The sequence below is a fragment of the Gymnodraco acuticeps genome, unplaced genomic scaffold (assembly GCF_902827175.1).
Source record: "Gymnodraco acuticeps unplaced genomic scaffold, fGymAcu1.1, whole genome shotgun sequence".
Classification (NCBI taxonomy): Eukaryota; Metazoa; Chordata; class Actinopteri; order Perciformes; family Bathydraconidae; genus Gymnodraco; species Gymnodraco acuticeps.
The window spans coordinates 668892-688016 of NW_022989996.1; the positions used below are offsets into that span (position 1 = coordinate 668892).

At 41.1% G+C, this 19125-nt stretch overlaps 1 protein-coding gene across 1 annotated transcript; it reads left to right on the plus strand.

The window, feature by feature from the left end:
* Nucleotides 1-443: 443 nt before the first annotated feature.
* On the plus strand, nucleotides 444-18576 carry nxph2a (neurexophilin 2a). The gene is made up of 3 exons (XM_034212881.1): nucleotides 444-902; nucleotides 1021-1170; nucleotides 15783-18576. Exons 2-3 carry the CDS (start codon nucleotides 1126-1128, stop codon nucleotides 16527-16529), a joined length of 792 nt encoding a protein of 263 aa, XP_034068772.1. The 5' UTR covers nucleotides 444-902; nucleotides 1021-1125; the 3' UTR covers nucleotides 16530-18576.
* Nucleotides 18577-19125: the final 549 nt, after the last annotated feature.

Genomic DNA, 19125 nt, shown 5'->3' on the forward strand with positions numbered 1-19125 from the left:
ATCCCTACACTCAGTCTCGTCCATGGTAGAAAATGTGATTGCCTGGTTTGAACAGCCATCAGCACAATTTGACCTTTTGCAGTCGGCACTGTGTGGTCAGAAGTGCTGTGTCAGCCAGTTCTCAAATGTATAAAGATCGCTCACCATCGTGTTTTTTAGTGCCATGATTGAAATAGCCCTTGAATTCATTAATGTGTAGTAAAATATAAAAGTTGTGTAAGCATAGTAGACTATTAGAAACATCTCACAGTGTGCAATGCAATCATGGTAACGTTTACTCTGATCTAGTAACTCATCACTAAAACACTATGACACAGTGAAAACGATTCATTTTTAAAGCGAGATTACGTTTAAAGGGTTACAAAAAATGGGGACGCGTGCTGAACAAAAGCTGATAACAGTGACATCAAGACTCTTACTTGTCTCACAGACGGAGGGAGTGAGACTTCAGAGGTAGGTCTTTGGTCTGACTCTCTGCACGGATGCGCGCCGACCTTGGAGTCTCCAGACGCGCAGCGCAGGATTTTGCGCACTGAAATCAAGTCGAGCTGAAGAGAGTGCACGGCTGCCGGACTGACTGCAGTCCTGACACCCGGATCCGGGCTCACTTGGCTTTACTTTACCGCGCACCTCGTCAATGTATTAACATTACTCGGGAGTAACATAGTCCTCGGTTTATTTCGGTTTGGGCTCGATTCGCAACTTAGAGGAGTCTACTGACTGAAGCCGTTGTTTGCAGATAAATCCACGTGTCCCAGCTGCTAAAGCGAAACTCACTGAACATCCCAACAGACGGAGACGTTTTAGAGGATTGTAAGACTCTTTCCAGACAGTGTATTGAACAAGGATGATTGCAACCGCCTTACACAATTAAGTGAGGTATTGCATTTCAGAAAAAAACGGTAAGGAAAACTTTTTTATCTTTAAGATAATATTCAACAATGTTTGAGGTCATCCTACATTTTAATATTTGGGTTATAAGTGAATTCACGTCGTGCATGTTTGTCACTTTTCTCGCAGGTGATCACAGCAATGCTACAACGGCATGTGCGTCTGCCCCTCTCCAAATCTCCCAGTGAGGATTTAAGCGCCGCTCATTTTGAATAAGTCGAGAAGTCACCGAAGATGAGAGCTCTGCAAACATTCCTGTTTCTGTTCCTCCTGCACCAGGTGAGCTTTGAGATTACTGAATGACAATACACAGAGTATAGACGTCTGTGACTAAGAAGGTTATAAAGAGAAAGTTAGAGACAATAATTAGCTTTGTGCAGATTTTTTAATCATTATTTTATAAAGCTGTTAGGTATTTGTTCGTCTCACTCTCAGGTTTATATATAGACATATTTCCATGTATGCGGTGTATATTTTGTTTTAATTTTAAGTAACTGTAAATGTGCTTTACATAGCTCATGCAATGTAATATTTATTAATCACCATATGGCCAAATGACATTTCAATAAATTCCTGATGTCAAATGTTTTAAGTCATTCTGCCATCAGCAGAAATGTTGTCTGACATGAACTCCTCATTCATAGGCTTGTTTTGTGTTGGATGAATTTATTGAATACATTTACCTAAAAACCATATTTTAATAACATATTCATTACCTCTACAATTAAAAGGATATAATAGTTTCTGTAGCAAATATTACAAATATTTCAGAAACACAAGTTTCTGAACTCCTCGATTCAAATTGATTTATTTCATTTTCAAGACTTTTTCACACTGTTATACCATAGGCAGTTAATTTGCCTAATAGCATCTGAATGAACTTTGGCTTAGTGGGAATTTTTACTTCGGCAACATTTAAATATAGAAAACATAAATGCATGTCTATCTGTAAAAAAACATTCACATTGCAGGTTAATGTGAGCTTAATGTCATCATTCTGCAGTATTCTTAATTGAGACGTGGAGGTAATGTAGTTTTAAAATCAATTCACTTTTCACTGAAAATGAAATAACATTTATTAACATGTCTGCTTGCAGAGTTTTCATTTATTTACCATTGAGAGTTGTATATTCATTATGTTATTCGTTTACCTCTGTAATTTGGCTTATGGCTCAACAAAACCAACTGCCAATTCATTTATGGAGCTTTATTGCATAAATGTTTGTGGTTGGCAAATCATTTTCATTTATTTTGCCTTCAGGCTTGAACAAAGTTCGACCTCTGTGTTGAACCCTGGGCACCCGTGAAATGTCTTGAGCCGTACTAAAATTGACGCCAGAATACAAACAATAATAAAATGACAACCTAGAATTTAAGTAAAAATGGGAGAACCCACATGTTTTCAAAGCTTCCTTTAGGTATTCTACAATGTGATCAAATCAAAAGTCCCTGTGAATTTGTGCGACCTTATTAGTGTGTACCAAAGATTGACTGCCTTTAAGCTCCTTCACAGACTCTTTCTGTAGTCTAATTCTGTTATTATTGCAGGAATAAACTCTCCAAAAGGATCAAAAGCCTTAGGGAAATATGAAGGTCTTATCCTAAAGGCAGCTGAATAAAGTGTGTAGGCTTTATCATGATCATCCTTTGCTCCACGGACTCTTGCCGTGATCAGACCTGAGCAGAAAATGCCATTTGATTGAAGGCGTTCTTCACATCTTTGCTATCGTCATAGAGGGCTTCTTTAAAGATATCCCTGAACTGTGCCGATGCAGCGCCAGAGTGCTGTTGTAATCAGCCATATGCCTTTTGGGAGCTCTGCCTCCAGAGAGGGAGACAGGCTGCCTCCCTGGAGAGGTTCTCTTCATATGCCTCAGCAGCTCCCCTCCCAGAAGACCCACCACTTTCTGACTGGGGAGAAATTGTCCGTTATCAATATTCCCACACCTTCAGAGAGAGTAGAACATACCGGGATAAACACATTAAATATGCACCAAACTTCCTTACCTGCTAAACCTTCTTAGCATTTGCTTTATAGGATAGTTTCCTGTAAGGATTGGGGACATTTGGCAAAGCTCGGCTAGATTTCAAGCCAAGGCATCCCATGGTGCACCTCAGACAACTGAAACTGAAGGATTTGTATTGTTCTAACTAGAGGCTTCACAGTCTGTTGCATATTCGTGGCTGCATCATCCAAAACAAGAACCCTTCACACAACCATTTTTTTTTCTTTTTCCTCTGGCCTCTTCATACAGAAAAACACCCAGAACATGAATCAAATGGTGAAAATGTAACCCCAGCCTTAGCATCTGTGCCGTACCCCAGGGACAAATAAGAGGGTCAAAGCCATCCTGGGAGAATTCATTATTCCCCATGACATCTGCTGCAGTTATCCTGTGTGCAATGACAGCAGAACAATGTAGATGAAGATAAAAAAATACTTGAGTGCCCTGCTCCCTGCCTTCTCCCTCTGCCCTGCAGATTGCATGCAGGGAATCTTTTTTTTTTTGCTCCGGATTAAGAACGAGGAGACGTTGACAAAGTCTATTACGCCTTTGTATCATATTGTCGGGGTTGGAGCTCTTTGGTAATGTTATGCCAAGCGTCCATGTGGCCCGTGCCTGGAAGAATCTGCGGTGTCAAATGCATATCCCCCCCCCCCTGCATTTCAGTGAACGCCGCCCAGGGTCGCACTGAGCAGGGGCCGTGGCCAGCATCCTGTTAGAAGGGTGTGACACATCAAAGAGACAAAGCTTAGCTGGTTCCTCGTAGCCTAAGCTGAACATGTCTCGTCCTCTGGATCCGCTGCATGCTCAGAGTTCAATCGTTGCAACTTTGATGTGCACTGATTTAAGGGATTACAAGTCATTTCCCAAAGGATTTAGCCTTCATTTCCACAGTTATTTCTTCATTTATTAACACGTAGCTGCTTGATTATTTATCTGTTCACTAATCAATGAAAGTGGAAAACCATTAGAAGAAGAAGGGGTTTGGTTTTGGCAAATAATATATTTGTAAGAATCTGCCTTGTTTTAGTTTTTTCCCCCCGCTTGTGTTTTTCCTCTGCAGTGCTGGTGAGACAGTGGGGCTCTATTCAAAGTCGGAAAAGCTCCGGCAAGGACAACAGTTTTATCCCTGTCTTCATAACAAAACACAAATTCTACATAATTTCCCTCTCTAAGGGCTCTTTAACCCTTTTCCCCCTTCCCCATGCTCAATTAGGTTTGCTTTTATTATTTATTTATTGTATATTTAAAGGCAACTAACACTGGGAAGAGTAATAAAATGTACAGTGGGGGGATTAGGAGCAGCTCTTTAATCTCACGCTTCTGATAATACTGCATGGGCTGATTGATTAGTTTTTCAGGAAGCTTATGTCAGAAAAACCTAATCCGTCTTTGGATTGTGCCAGCCTTGTAAGGTTTTCCGTGCTGCCACTTTATCATGGCGGCGAATTACAGAGCTGCTGGGCTGTGATAAGGTCCTCGTCTCTTATACAGACCCCGTCGCCCAACCCCCTGCACCCCCTCCTCTCCCTTTTCCCTCTGGACAATAACAAATGTGTTTATATTCTTCACATCCCTGCTCTGTCTGGTCTTCACATCAACCTCTCCCAGGATTTGCCTTGTAAGAAAGAGAGCAAAAAGAAAAAAACTTAAGTCTTCAAAAACCCACCAGAGAAATTGGGTGGGTAGAGAGGAAGAAATGTACGAGAAAAATGTCAGACGGGCCAACAGACATTTCTGTGGAAGTGATTAAACATGGATTGACGGAGTGAAGGAGGGCTTGTATGCATGTGCTGCCTTCCAGGAATCATTTTTGTGAGCTGTTATGGTGCTGATGTGTATCTGTGCTCATATTGGGGTCACAATCTTTCTGGCCAGAAGGCTTGACTAGATAATCTCTCATAAACAATACTGTCTGTGGCATTTGCAGTCCTCGGCCTGCATGTTGTCTCGGACCTCTGAAGGAAAGGTTGCCATTTGTGCGTGGTAAATCCCTCAAATGTGTCTCGCAGGCACTACAGGTTGTATTGACTGCATGTATTGAGCCCCCGCAACCTATTCCTTTTCCAATCATCAATCATAGTTGTGTGTGTACTGGCAATAAATCCTTGATAAAGGTCCCGAAATGACAAGAAAGAAAGTCCCAAATGATTGAAAGGTGTGACGCAATTGCCCTTTTGCATTGACGATAACCATAATCTGGCTGCTGGATGGACCATTAAAAATGTAACTCAAACAATTATGAGCAGTGTGATTACTCCCCCCCCCCCTCCCCCCATGAGCTGCTCTCATGATATGATGAAGTGAAGTTCTGAGCGGCTCTTTAACAGCAACTCGCCCCCACTGCGGTGCAGGAAACATTATGTTTAATATGATTTTCAGTTTCCTGATCTTGGTCCACAGCTATGAATTTTGATGGCCGATGTGCAGCCCGAGGCAGCGTGAGAGCTGGAGGTTCCGCTACCTTAAAGCATTGCCATTACCGCTCTGCAGGCTCAGAAACATCCAGCTATCTCTGAAGCACAACCGCGCTGTATCCACTGCTGTGCTGCAACAACAAAAAAGGGTGGAGATCGCTTCACATACAGCAGGGGTTTTGACTGTTTCATGTCTGGTGATGAGGAATCTGGGTGTCACTTTTGTTCTTGTCGCAAATCAAAAGCTGCAACAGTTTTACAGCTGTAAGTTCTACATTTGTGTTTGACTCAGGATCAGCTGCGTTTTCTCTAGAAGCAAAGTTGCTGCCAGATCCCCAGCACTCTGACATGTAAAGTTCTTAATTACCACCTTGTTTGGTACTTTGAAGGCAATCTCACTACATGTCAGAGCTGGGGAAAGTGATTGACCTCGTTAATTAAAACTGCGTTGCTTTCCTGTTAAAGGCAAGGTGCGACTGTTCTGGAATAAATAGAATAAATCTCCTTTCTGATTATTCTCACTTTTGCATTTCTTTCCTTTGCCTCTGGGCTTTGAGGCCTTTCCTTTTCAGCTTGTCATTTCCAGCCCTAACAAAGCACTGTCAGCCCCCCTCTGTGTTTGTATATTTCTTGTGAAGTACCTGTCTTCAGAGCTACTCTGAGAGAAAGGAAAGCAACGTCTTCCCCACTCCCGTTTCTTCTTCAAAGGGAGCCGTTTCTGTGAAATCAGCCGAGGCGCAATCTGCTTTGAGAACAGAAACATTTGCTCTGTCAAATTTAGTGGACGTACGTTTGAGCAAATCAAGTGAAAACATTTTCGAATAAAACACCCCGTATTATTCGCAGCATGGATTTGAAGAGAAGAAGAAACAAAAAAAATTGAAGTTGTCACACACGAAAAGCTCAGTGAGAAAAAACGTGCAAAGAAATGATGATTACGTCTTCCTGGGATGAAAGCGGAGAGATTAATAGTGGAACCTTGAAGTGTTCATGTCAGAATACACTAAAGTATTAGCTGAGGAGTTTTACAAGCATGTTCCTCTTTGTTGTACAAAGTAGTAGGTGTCAAAAAACTGGTCAAGAGAATGATAATTACCCTGAGTCCAACATACTTTGTGGTATTATCCTCCCGAAACCCTGCTATCAGACATGTGGTGTGTGCTGCAGGTGTCAGGAGCTACAGCACATGGAGTTGATGCTTTGACCATGTAAGGGGATTATGAAACTGATGATGTGTTGAAAGGTAACGCCTGCCTAAAAGTGAAGTGTTCAGGGCTTTGCTGCTGTCACATGTGGCAGGTGCAGAGATAACACAAGTATCCAGATTACCTGAAGGCCCGTCGCTCTCCTTCTTCTCTTCTAGTGGATCTTTGCTAACACTCTGAACACCTGACATTATCCCTGCATTTAAAAACGTTCCACACCGACCATCACACTTTTGCCAGCCCGGCTTTGCCAAGTGACAATAATGTTCAAGTGATTCTCAATTGCAGCCGAGCAACTCATATTTTTTTCATCCATTTTAATGCAGAGAAAGCATTGAATCCACATTTAATGTTCATAGAATGATAACGATTCTCTTTTAAAATGATTAAGTCACTTGTAAATAAATAGTTGTGTATATTGCAACATGGAGATGACTGGTTATGGTTGCAAACAGCTTTAGAACAATAATTCTGGTTCTGTACTTCTTTCTTCTGTAAGTGACATTTTTTAAGCTTTTGTACTTTACTTACATATTTGTAGTCCACTTTAAGGGCATATCTTATTATTTTGACCAAAATCTGAGAAAAAAATCTTTAATACAAGCAAGTTTATTCAATCCAAATCCAAATTAAACTCCCCATTGAATGATCTATCTTAAACAGATGGATTAAAACAAATGTTCAGTATTGCCTAGATCTTAATGCATCAGTAATGTAAACCCAACAATATAATACGCAATCATAACAGCAGGGTCCATTCTGCTATAGAAAATACATGTGTAAATGTTGTTGGTAGTTTAATGCTGAATGCAGAATGATTAGTTTTTGTGGAATATTGCTACCTTTACTTAATCCACCACTTCCCTCTCTGGCTGTAAATCGTAAAATATTGCCGTCACTTTCTAGTATTGACACGAGTGGACCGTTCCAGCTTTTCAGTGGGCTCTTTCCAAGTCTTTCCATCTTTATAATGACAGTGGGGAAACACTTTGGGAGCATTTGAATGGTCAAGTTAAGACCAATTTAAAACATGCTTCAGTCCATATAAAGAAGGGAAAATAGGGAAAAGGCTGCTACTTTTTATTTGGAACACAAATATGACACATCCCAAAATCAACTACACTATAAAGAGCTGCTTTCACTTCCTGCTGCCTGAAATTGAGCAATCTGGTTTTTATAGTGAAGCAGTAACACGAGTCTGGATGCTGTGTGTTATTGACCCTGCCTTTCTTCAAGCCTTTGTGTTGTGGTTGGATGTCCCGGCTTCCATGTAAGATAGCATTTTGACTCCAACTTGCTCTGCATTACGGCAATTTGTGTCAAAACTTTGTGTATGCCAGATTTCAGTTGCAAATTCTACAAAATGAAAGATGATGGATTTAGTTGAGCCCGTAGAAGACATTGACACGAAGCTGTGAAGGTGACTTTAACTGATTTGTTGCATGTATAAAAGAACAGGCCACTAAGTTGATATACTTTTCAGTAGGAATGCTATAAAAGGCAATGCTAACACTCTTGAGAATATATGAGGATGGAGCTAAATCATTTTAAGAATGTGTTTATTAGGAAAACATGTTTCTACAAATGTTTCTTGCCAGTGTCCAAACTGCAGGAGAGGTAACTGTGTGCAGTTTAGTGTACTATTTCCTCTAGAGAAATACTCTTTAATGATATAAATGCTTCACTACAACGATTCAAGTACACACCACAACCAATATAATTCCACCAATGAAGGAAAAGGTGAAGTGAGGCCTGGTTTCAGTCAGTGTCAGCTGCTGGGAGGAGAGCAAGAGAGAAGATTGTGACACTATGAACATGACTAATAACTCACATCGGAGGATTTATGCTAGCCACAGGAGGGTTATGTTACGTGCTGTAATTTATGCTAATCATAGGATGTGAGCAGCTCAGAGTGACATGAGCAGTCAGATGCTGTTGCCACAACATGTGTGGCTCCTAAAAACAGATTAATGTGGGGTTCACATGCGTTATAACTTTACGAGCACACGTTGCTTTGTTGTATTTATGTCAGAAATGAAAACAAGGACAGAGAATCCTCATTGGAGTCGTCTGGATATTTATAACAACAATTGATTATATAATTATCAAGGCTTTTAAAGCATTTGTACTTCTCAACAAGAGAGGTCAGAGGTCATGGACAGCGTCAGATCAACAGCTGTGGAGCTGATAGAGATACTGTGCCTGGCTCAAGGACACCTCTGCAAGATGAATGAGGTGGTTCTCAAAACATAAACATCATCATCTGGCCACAAATTCAAACATTGGTTATCGCTGTAAAATTCTACTTTGATTTACTCTAACTATTTTTATTATTTTCCTCTGCCACCTTGTTCATCTTTAGGCTTACATTACACATCATTTGATCATTGCACATATTACATTACATGTTACTTGTTAGACGCTTTTATCCAAAGCGACTTACTTACTCAATATTGTGGGCAATCCCCACAGGAGCACTTTGGGGTGAAGTGTCTCAGGGACACAAGGACATGCTGACTGCAGTGGGGTTTGAACCTGTGACCCCCTTATCCCAACACCAAGGCTCTATCCACTGCGCCACACGCCTCCCTCCCTATTGGGCTACATTTATGCTTGTGTTTATGGCATTAGAGAGACTGATGTTCTGCGCCATTCATCATAAGACAAACATGTTACATGATCCATTTGGAAACGTTTAAAATGAGTAATGGAACTAGTCAGGTGCATTCTTAAAAGCGAAACATACTGCATTTGTTATGTAGGAATGAAGTGTATTTGGATTAAATGAAATGTGAAAAAGATACCAAATTGGCACAAATATGATTCATTAGTGTGCAATTTGAATAACAGTTTGTTTTCAATGTCACTCACTTTGACAACGCGTGCTTCCTCACCTCTCTACCTGAGCGTCTCGACAGCGCTAGCACACTCGTTATATTCTACCTTTCATGACAACGATTCAGGGTGGTTTCTTTCAGTTAACAGTAAGAGGTGGAGCGGATGTGCTGTATTGATAACCAAGTGTTGATGATGCTGTGATGATATTAGTGAACACATCAGCATCATTTCCCTTTGAGCTTACCATTCCCTCCTCACACCATCAACACTTGTTCAAAATGTTAAGACAGGGAGAAGCTGGTCTGCAGTCAACGCACAGAGGTGTTGACAGGATGCGTCACAGTTGCATTAAATCTGAATACAAAAAAACGTTATTATTTCCACAGTGGGGAAATGTACAGTCAAAGTTCTATAGAGCATAAAAGACAAAAACAAAAAGTGTAGATTGAATAAATAATAATGCAAGCACTCGTTAATAAAGTAAAATAAGTATGCATCTGTGTAAAACAGGTACCAGCATTATAAAAAGGAAAGTGGACATAAAAGTATTGAAGAAGCAGTAAGAAATCATAGTTTCTAAATATCCATTTCCAAAGTCAAAGTCAACTTTATTGTCAATTCCTCTATTTGTGTAATACAGACTCGTCAATTTGTTAGTTATGTTTATGTATGTTGTCTGTCATTCCAAGTCTAGTCAGGTATTTATGTCACGTCTCGTTTTCCCTTTCCTGTTTTATTTTTGTACTTACCTCTCTCATTCCAGGCCCTGTTACTTCCTCCTTTTGTGTGTTTTCCCGCCATCGTCAGCGTCTGCCCCGCCCCTGACTGCCCCTCACCTCATGTTTAGTCCTGTCTTCCCCTGTCCTGTGTCAGTTCGTCTTGTTTGTTTGCCACGAATGATCATGCCAGGCCTCAGCAAATAGAGGATTGAGTCCAGTCAAGTCAGGTTGTGTTATTTTTGCTATTTTTGTAGATTTAAGTTAATCTTAAATTCCTTTTTTTGTTACGCTTTGTTTTTTCCTCCTTGTGCGCGCTTTTTGTTATTCTAGTACCTACTCTGTTAAGAGGGATTTTTGTTCTTTGAAATTAAAATAAATACATATTTGTTACATTCAAGACTTTGTCTCTGGGTCGTGCATTTGGGTTCTCCAGTCTGTGTCGAGGTTGTGACACAGACAGGGGGATCGAATTTCTGTTTCTCATCATCCCAGAGAATACAAAATATATAAAAAGAAATATATACGAGTATATACATACATTCACACATTTAAACCCACTCTAAAGGCGGGTTTAAATGCTTATGTATATATTTCCACACATAGACACACATAAATACACACATTCAGAGGTATAAATACAAATAGACAGAAACTACAGTATAGAAAAAATAACAGTCACAGGTCTAGCGGACAAGACTGCTAAACGGATGAATAGGAAAATATTACAAAATATTTAAACAGTAGACATAGAGTAGTGCAACACTGTCTATAGTATCATGGGAGAAAAAGTGTCTTATCTACAATGTATTGTATGTCACCTTAACTTGGCTGCTCTTAATATTCACCTCAAATGATGACGTGCAGATTATGAATTCCACCACAAGCTCAATATAGGATCAATAACATCTTAAGCAGAAGTGTTAAGATATTAGAGTCTGAGGTCTGCCTCATTCTCACAGAGGTCAGGTGGTAATGGCCTCAAGGATTATACAGGAGGAGAGTAGATATGCTACACACACACTAACCATAGCCTGCTGTGATTGGTAAGGTGCCCCCGGTGTGGATTTGCTGTTGCGATCCACCACAGCGCTGAAGCACCTGCCATGTGTTTCCCTGGACGGCCTCTGATTAAAAGTGATGGCTCTGGAGCGTGAGGCTGTTCCAGCGATCAGAGCACCAATCTATTCTTCAGCGGCGTGTAGACTCCGGGCTGCCTAAGCGCCTCCAGGGCCTTCTCTGCTGGAACCGGCTCTGGGTGTGAATCATTACAAATGATATGCCCTGTAACATCAGGAGGGAGATGGCTGGGGAAGGACGCAGGGCAGGGGATTGCAGGGTTGAGAATGGTTTTATCGTGAGTGAGTGAGCGGAGCCGCTTGTCATGTTGGATGCTTGGGAGCAAGAGGCTGCATTCAATTCGCCGTCTAATGCTAGCAGTATAGCGGTCGAGCGGCTCTAATATGGCAGGTGTTGTGCTGCAGTAATGCTGAGGAAGTGTTACCGTTAGGCAGTGGGGGAGCCGGTGTAATTTCCACGGGGCGCCCAGATTTTTACTGCGTGGAAGCGCATCAAGTTAATGAAGCTTCAGACACAGAAAATTAGCAGAGAAATGAATTGCACCACCAAAGTGAGGTCAATTTGCACAGATAAATCCATGAAGAACAGTGGAGTGCATCATTGGAATAGCTCTGCTTGCACTGATGAGCAGGTTAATTGCCCATTTTGTTTATTGTGAGGAAAATGCCTGAAACCAATTTTCCCCCGACGCATATCACGACCTTATGTGCTGGAAAAAACTCAACCCTAGAAAACAAAACAAACAAATTATTTTAGCCGACCGATACGAGGTGCTCGGTGATGAGGATGACAGAGGATAACACGCAGAACAGAAAAAAGATAAAATCACAGATCATGAGTCGGGGCCACGTGTCAACTATGCCAGGTTTAAGAGAGATTCCATCAACACATCACTGTAGCCTAGCCCGCGGCCCAGAAACCATTGCGGCCGTGCACAACGTCGCCGGCTGCTCGCTGAAAACGCATTTTAATAGCATCTCTTCAGATGATCCACAAGCCAGATGTCACTGGCTTCTTAATAACTTTCTAGAGGCTAGTTCTGGTCACTGTGGCAATTACCTTTATGTCAGGCCTCTAAAAGATATGTCTTCCCACGGGACAAGCGGGCAGCCAGCTCCATAATGCTCATTACAGATGAATGAGGAGTCTGATTCATCCTGACTCTGCATGTGGCTCGCTGCTGCTCAGACCGCTGTCAGTATCTTAGTTCCACTAATACTTCTGGTATTGATAGACATAACAGGAAATCAAATATACGATGCATGTAGCGTGAGGAGAGATACTTGATAATTCTCTTAGGATTCTCTAAAGATCTTTGTGCATGTTTTGTTCAGCCAGGAAGGTATTTAGAACACAAAAGATACAGAACATGAATGTAAATCATCAGGGCAGTTTGTAAAATACTTCAAAGTTAACAATATTTGAAAGTAAATTCCATGTTATTAATGCATGGACAGAAAGTCTTGCTGAGCTGTGAATGTGCTTTTGACACAGTGTTACAAAAATATGACAAGTTGATCCCGTTTGAAGATATATTTGCACAATAATTGCCTGTAACCTGATAAAAGGCTGCAGATGTATAGAAGTATAAATAATGTGCATTTTATACTGATTTAATAAGTGAAAGCCTGTCAGTGACAGCTAGACTTTTAGGTAGAACCTTCCCAAACTCAATAGAACTTGCATTTTATTCTTTCATAAACTTTGGTTATCATAAAATAATGATGCCAGCTTTCCCAAGGTCTTCCTTTTATAATGTATTGAATTTACTTTCAGACAATTCTGTATCTGAATTGAAATTATGGTGTAAAATGTGTGAACAATCCTTAAAATCCCATAGCTTTTGCAAAACTAATTAACAACAGCAGTCAGCACACCTTACCAGTGGCACAGTCATGTCAATTGATTATTATTATGTGTACATTAACTAACAGTAAAGTGTACAAAATCCACTTTTTGTTTTCAGCTGTATCCCTTCTCTTTTATAAGCCACATACACCTTTGCTCTTGTATATGGCTGTAATATATTTGCTTGTGAGTGGAAGGTTAATGCACCTCTCTTTATTTGTTATGGATGTACTAGTAGAAAAGGAAGAAGCTAAACCACAGACAGATATCCACGTCACTTTAGTGCTTGTTGAAATGAGGTCTGGTGTTTTCTGCTCCATAAGTCTCTGCAGTTATTATCATAATAATGTCTTGTTTCAAGTCGCCCCGAAACGCCTCTAGCCCGGCAGCAGCGATTAAGAAATCTTAATTAAGCTTTTGTTGATTCTCCTTCATCAGACCTTGCCAGTTTTTTTTCTCTCCACAGCATTGCGTTAAACTCATATTCCTTTAGTGTGTTTTAAGGAGACACCACTTCCGTCCTAAATTAACGAGGTGTGTGTTGGTGCACAGAGACAGCGAGGGAGAAGGAAACCAAAGCCAGTGTGTCAGTGCGAGCTTTCAAGTTCCCCGTGCTTCATCTCTCTCGGGGCATATAAGTATTAGATATCCCTATGCTGATCCCCTTGTTGTCACAGCAATTTCCCCAGTCGCTCATCATACTTAAACTCTTCTCTCATTTCCATTATAATCACCCAATACAAAACTCACCTGAGATTTACACTGAACGACAACATTTGGTTTCACCCTTTAAGCTGCGCAGCATGACACCCAATGTGTAACGGATATAACGGCTGGGGCCGGTGGGAAGACGGGTGCTACGTCCTCTTTGCTCGCAGCAGTGAGGAAATGGTCCTGTTGGGAGCCTGCAGTCCCACCGATTGTAATGTTTTTTCTGGCATCGCCTGTTATTGTGGTGTTGTAAGAGTCAAATCAAATTAACGGCTGAACTCACAAGAGGTATTACTAAGTGGCAGTATCCGTGAGGGAATAGTGCCACTGGAATTGGTTGATTAAACGACGGTGAATGTGATGAGCCACGCAGAGGGACATTATTACAGTGTTGCCTCATTCATCCATGTTTACAGGGAGCAACTGTCTTAATTAAGCTTGGTGAGGGCTGATGGATGGGTCAGGCACACTGTCCGTGGGAGACGCATTGATTTCACATTACATACCCAGATAGCCGAGCCATTACGTCCTGTGTTACTACGGTGTGGGACTTAAGCAGCCAAGTAGAGAAAAAGCTCTAATTATAAGACCTTTTACCAGCCGACTAGGGAGATTTATAGGAATGTGACAAAACAAATCATAGCAGGAAGACCTAGTTTGTTAGCTTTGTACACATGTGCCTCAGTTAGGCTCACAGCGAAATTATAATTAGTCTGCAAGTGCAGCATGAGAACTCAAACAGCCGCTTGCTTTCAACATCTGCTTCTCTCAGTGATCCCTACAACCGGGCCCGGGGAAAGCTGGGACTACTAATTACTAATAAAACTAGCTAAGCTTATTGCCATGAATTATTAAAGCTTTATCTGAAGTGGACCAGGAATGGCTCCTGAAGCTAAAAAGGCTTTGAGGCACAAGGAGGGATCACAGTTCATTGCTGCGTCTGGATTAGTACACACTTTGCAATGCTACTGTGGAAGCCTGTTTTATTGTTGGGAGCCAAAGTTCTTATGCATTTATCTTAGAATAGCCCGACTGATGTAAGACCTGCTCACATGTTAAGTCCAGGGGATTTGCATTGTCACCGAATCTGACAAGTCGCTCTAAATATTACAAGATTTATGCAAATGTAGAGCCTAGCTGAAGTTCATCGCTGCATCCAAAATGATTCTCTTTACGCTGTTTCTTGATATGTCACCATCTTTGGTGCTGCTAGCATCTATGAATAGTTTTTAGTTCAGGTTTGATACACTAGTGGAACCGTCCCACATATAACTTAGGGTCATAGTCACAAATGTGCCTTTCTTTCTTAATCCAAACTCCCTTGACCAACCTCAGCCCCTTTCTCTTTCATCCTGGGTACTGTGAAGGAATGCCAACTGTGTGTACTTCCCGATCTGGTAGACCAGAGTCTACATTATGGACTCTTGACATAGGAAACCACATTTAAAGATGAGTGAATTACAACTGGCAATGTTGGCAATTTATTTTTAATAAATTGAGTTAAGTTTTGAGTTAAGTTGTTATTAAGTTTTATTGAAAGTACAAACTTGTTTCCCTAATGCATTATTTGTGTAAAAGAAGTGGCCCTGCTGAGATGTTTCTTTTATTTATTTTTCTCAAAGACTGAGCACTCCTGCTGCAGTCTGATTGAAGTGCAAGCGTCTGTTTGAAGAAGTTGCAAAGCTTACGTTTACCAAACAAAATGTTTCCCATGGGTACCTTTGCTGTAGTTCAGCGTTTCCTAAAGTAAATCTTAACATGTGTGACAACTGGGTGGCTCCATGCCCATAGTGGGAGTTTTTTTGCTCTCCATCTTTAGTGCTGAAGTGCTGTTTTCTTTCTCCTTTGTGCTGAACTGCTACCGTGGCATTTTTACACTGCAATCAGTTGTCAATCAGATTTGAATTTACTTGGATTTTTCTGATATGCCTGGTGTGTGAAAGGCATTTTTTGTTGTTTTCAAACTATAGACATTAAGTGTATTATGGACTGTGCACTAGCATTACAAATACATTTGATTTAAAAGACTTATGTTGTTTTTCTGTCTACCTTTTCTTGTTTTATCTGCAGGTCACATGCAGGAAAGAGCACGGAGGAGCCACAGAGCTCATCGAGTGGGCCGACATTGACACAGAACAGAAGATCTCTCCCACGGGTGCCAGTCCACGGATCCTCAACCCCCTGCGCTTGTTTGCCAAGGGCTCCCCCGGGTTCAAGAGCAACATGAGGGAAATAACATATTTACAGAATATGGAGGACTTCTGGGACTGGTTATCTAACCAGACAGATGCTCAGGGGGCACAGGCCAGAACTAAACGCAGGCCCATCGTCAAAACCGGAAAGTTCAAAAAGATGTTCGGGTGGGGGGACTTCCACTCCAACATCAAGACTGTCAAACTCAACCTGCTGATCACGGGGAAGATCGTAGACCACGGGAACGGCACTTTTAGTGTTTACTTCCGCCACAACTCCACGGGCCTGGGGAACGTGTCGGTCAGCCTGGTGCCGCCTTCCAAGGTGGTGGAGTTCGAGATCGCCCAGCAGTCCACGCTGGAGACCAAAGACACCAAATCGTTCAACTGTCGCATCGAGTACGAGAAGACGGACCGCAACAAGAAGACTGCACTGTGCAGCTTCGACCCGTCCAAGGTGTGCTATCAGGAGCAGACGCAGAGCCACGTGTCCTGGCTGTGCTCCAAACCCTTCAAAGTCATATGCATCTATATAGCCTTTTACAGTGTAGACTATAAACTGGTGCAGAAGGTATGCCCTGACTACAACTACCATAGCGACCAACCTTACTCCTCCACAGGATGATCTGGCTGTTGGTGGTATGCATCAACCTTAAAGTTATGTAAATATCAACCTCTAAGCTCCCTGTCCCGAAATACCTAAATACCTGAGACACGTTGTGGGAACTTATAATGGGAAACATTCTGGAGGGATTTGATGCATTGTTAAAAAAACTTTTGTATATAGAACTTGAGATAGTTAGGTGTTCAGTGACTTGGTTTTAGGGGTTGACTTGGGATTTAGAGCTAGCTACCAACCCTGGGTGACTCCTCCCCATCACAACAGCACATGTTCTCCGTAAACCGCTGGTGTAATTAGCATGTTGTCCAGATGGTTTCTTCAAGGCTAGTCCATAGGCAAGAGGGCCTCCCAGTTGGAAGTGCATTGCCAGCTTCAGTGCATTGATGCCAACATTGATTTCCTCACCTCACTGAAACCATTATGGGATGAAATATGATAAGGCTTTGAATCAGGTTAATGATTACCAAGACGTTTAAATTCAACACAGGATAAAATTAGATATTTCCCCTTTGAAACATTATTACGTTGTGATTTGACAAAAATGAAGTGTTCATTGCCTTCGAAAGTAGAGCTAATATCCATTTGTACTTGTTAACGGGACACAGGCACGCAGTCTATTCAGATTAGCTTGATCAATTTTTCTCAAGTAGCTGTGAAATATGGCCTCACAATCTATATTTTATTTCTTGTCTTTCTATATAGGGACTGGAATAGTCAATTGATTATGTGCCCGTGACAAAATAAATTGATCCAACAAATCTAATCCCAACAGCAAGCAGAGAATTTAATCGTAAATCATTACTCATTCGTATGTAGGTACCCATCCGTGTATAACCTGGCTGCTGCCTTTTGTGCTCCTTATAATGTGTCGGTTTTCCGCTGCAACCATCGCAAGGCATGTGTATGCTAAATTAGTCTGAAATCCAACATCTGTGTTTGCAGGATGCACTTTGAGGCATCAGCCTGCCGAGAGAGCCCCGCAGTGGATTAATGTGTCAGGAGAGGAGGGGGAGAGGCGATAATTGCAGGACAGGTGGATTTAGTGAGTCTGGCAGACAATTATCAGCACTTTGTCATGGTCCTGCCACCAGCCCTGACATTACCTGTCTTTAATAGGCTTTAATTAGCCTGGGAAATTTCATTTACCTAAGACTAAGAGTGGAGAAACCAAAAAAAAAAGGCGAAAAGTACAAAATCCGTCTGGAATTTTAATGAGAAGTGGGACTTACATGTGAAAATGTCATACATTTCCCAACTGTACAGCAGGCTTAAGTTGACTGACTTTTGTGTAAAAGTGGATCACATCCAGTCTTGTAGTAAATGGTGAAATGTGCTTTGAATTTGCAATCACTTAAACCATTTTGAAAAAGGTTCTGTTGAAAACCACCAACCCCTGAAATGTCAACAATTTTGTGTATTGCGTATATCCAGGGTTTTTAGACTAGGGCATGTGCCACTGACTAATCACATGGCAATTATTTCTGTCAATGTTACTTTTATTTTCTGTATCTCACCTTTTCCCCCCATCAGCTGTAAATTATCCTGTCACATTTTACACAGGAGGAGTATGATATGATTAGGAAATAATTAAATCCAAGATGGTCTATGTTGATGTTTTAGTTCTACTCCTTTGTGCAAATGCTGTGTATTAACGTGTAACTAAAAATAATGGTGTTTACTAATGGAGTAAACAATGTCAATTAATTATCATTTTTCAAGAGAAATATATCAATAAGTATACTGTTCATATTTTTGGTGTTTGCTAAGCGATATTATGTAGATAGATGTCATTCATAGATTATAGGTATAGATTGCTTTGATATCCTTTTCTGTAATTCTTGCAGATTGTACTTTAATTTCCTGCTTGCTTAACCTTGTTTTAACCGTGTCCCCTGTAAAATAGAAGAAAAAAAAAGAGCACTGCTGTGTGTATAGTGTAAGTACAAATGTTCATTTTCTGGAATATTTGATTTCATAGGGGGTTGATTTTTGTTCAAATGGAATTGTAAAGAACAATTTTGGTTTTTATGGCATTAAAACCTTATTTGAACTTGGCTCACAGCATATTGTCACATTTACTCAGCCCCAGTCTGTCGGTGCTCACAGTTGTCTCGTTTCATTTCTACAAGGACTTCTCAACAGGATAAACACGCCATTTTAAGAGGTACATTTCAGTGTTGCTTTTTAATGGGCAATACATCTGTGTCCACAGGCGTGGATGATACCAGAGGTACACCTCAGGGAGCACATCCATTTTGCTGTGGCCATCAGGGACAAGGGTCTTTTCGTCGCTTCCATTACTCTTATCTGATCAGGGTGAGGCACCTACTGCCATCAAACCACGCCAGGCTTTCCCTGCTGCACACACCCAAATGCTTGAAAACTAAAGAGGAATGCTAACATGCTTTTCAGTGGTGACATCATTAGGCACGCAATTAACAAATTACTTTCAATGTGTTATCTAATTGCCCATGTTAAACACTGATCTCATAATTAACACCAATACAAAAAATTGAAGTTTTATAAAATATATAAAATGTACTAAGACATTTGCGGCAGGCTAAAATGTTACTTCCTAGGTAAATGTAAAGCTTCGCTG

Bases quoted from the DNA above. Each gene is read 5' to 3' on its own strand.
- nxph2a (XM_034212881.1), top strand. From the start codon at position 1,126: ATGAGAGCTCTGCAAACATTCCTGTTTCTGTTCCTCCTGCACCAG. The intron at 1,171-15,782 runs GTGAGCTTTGAG...TTTTATCTGCAG, and splicing joins TTCTGTTCCTCCTGCACCAG to GTCACATGCAGGAAAGAGCA.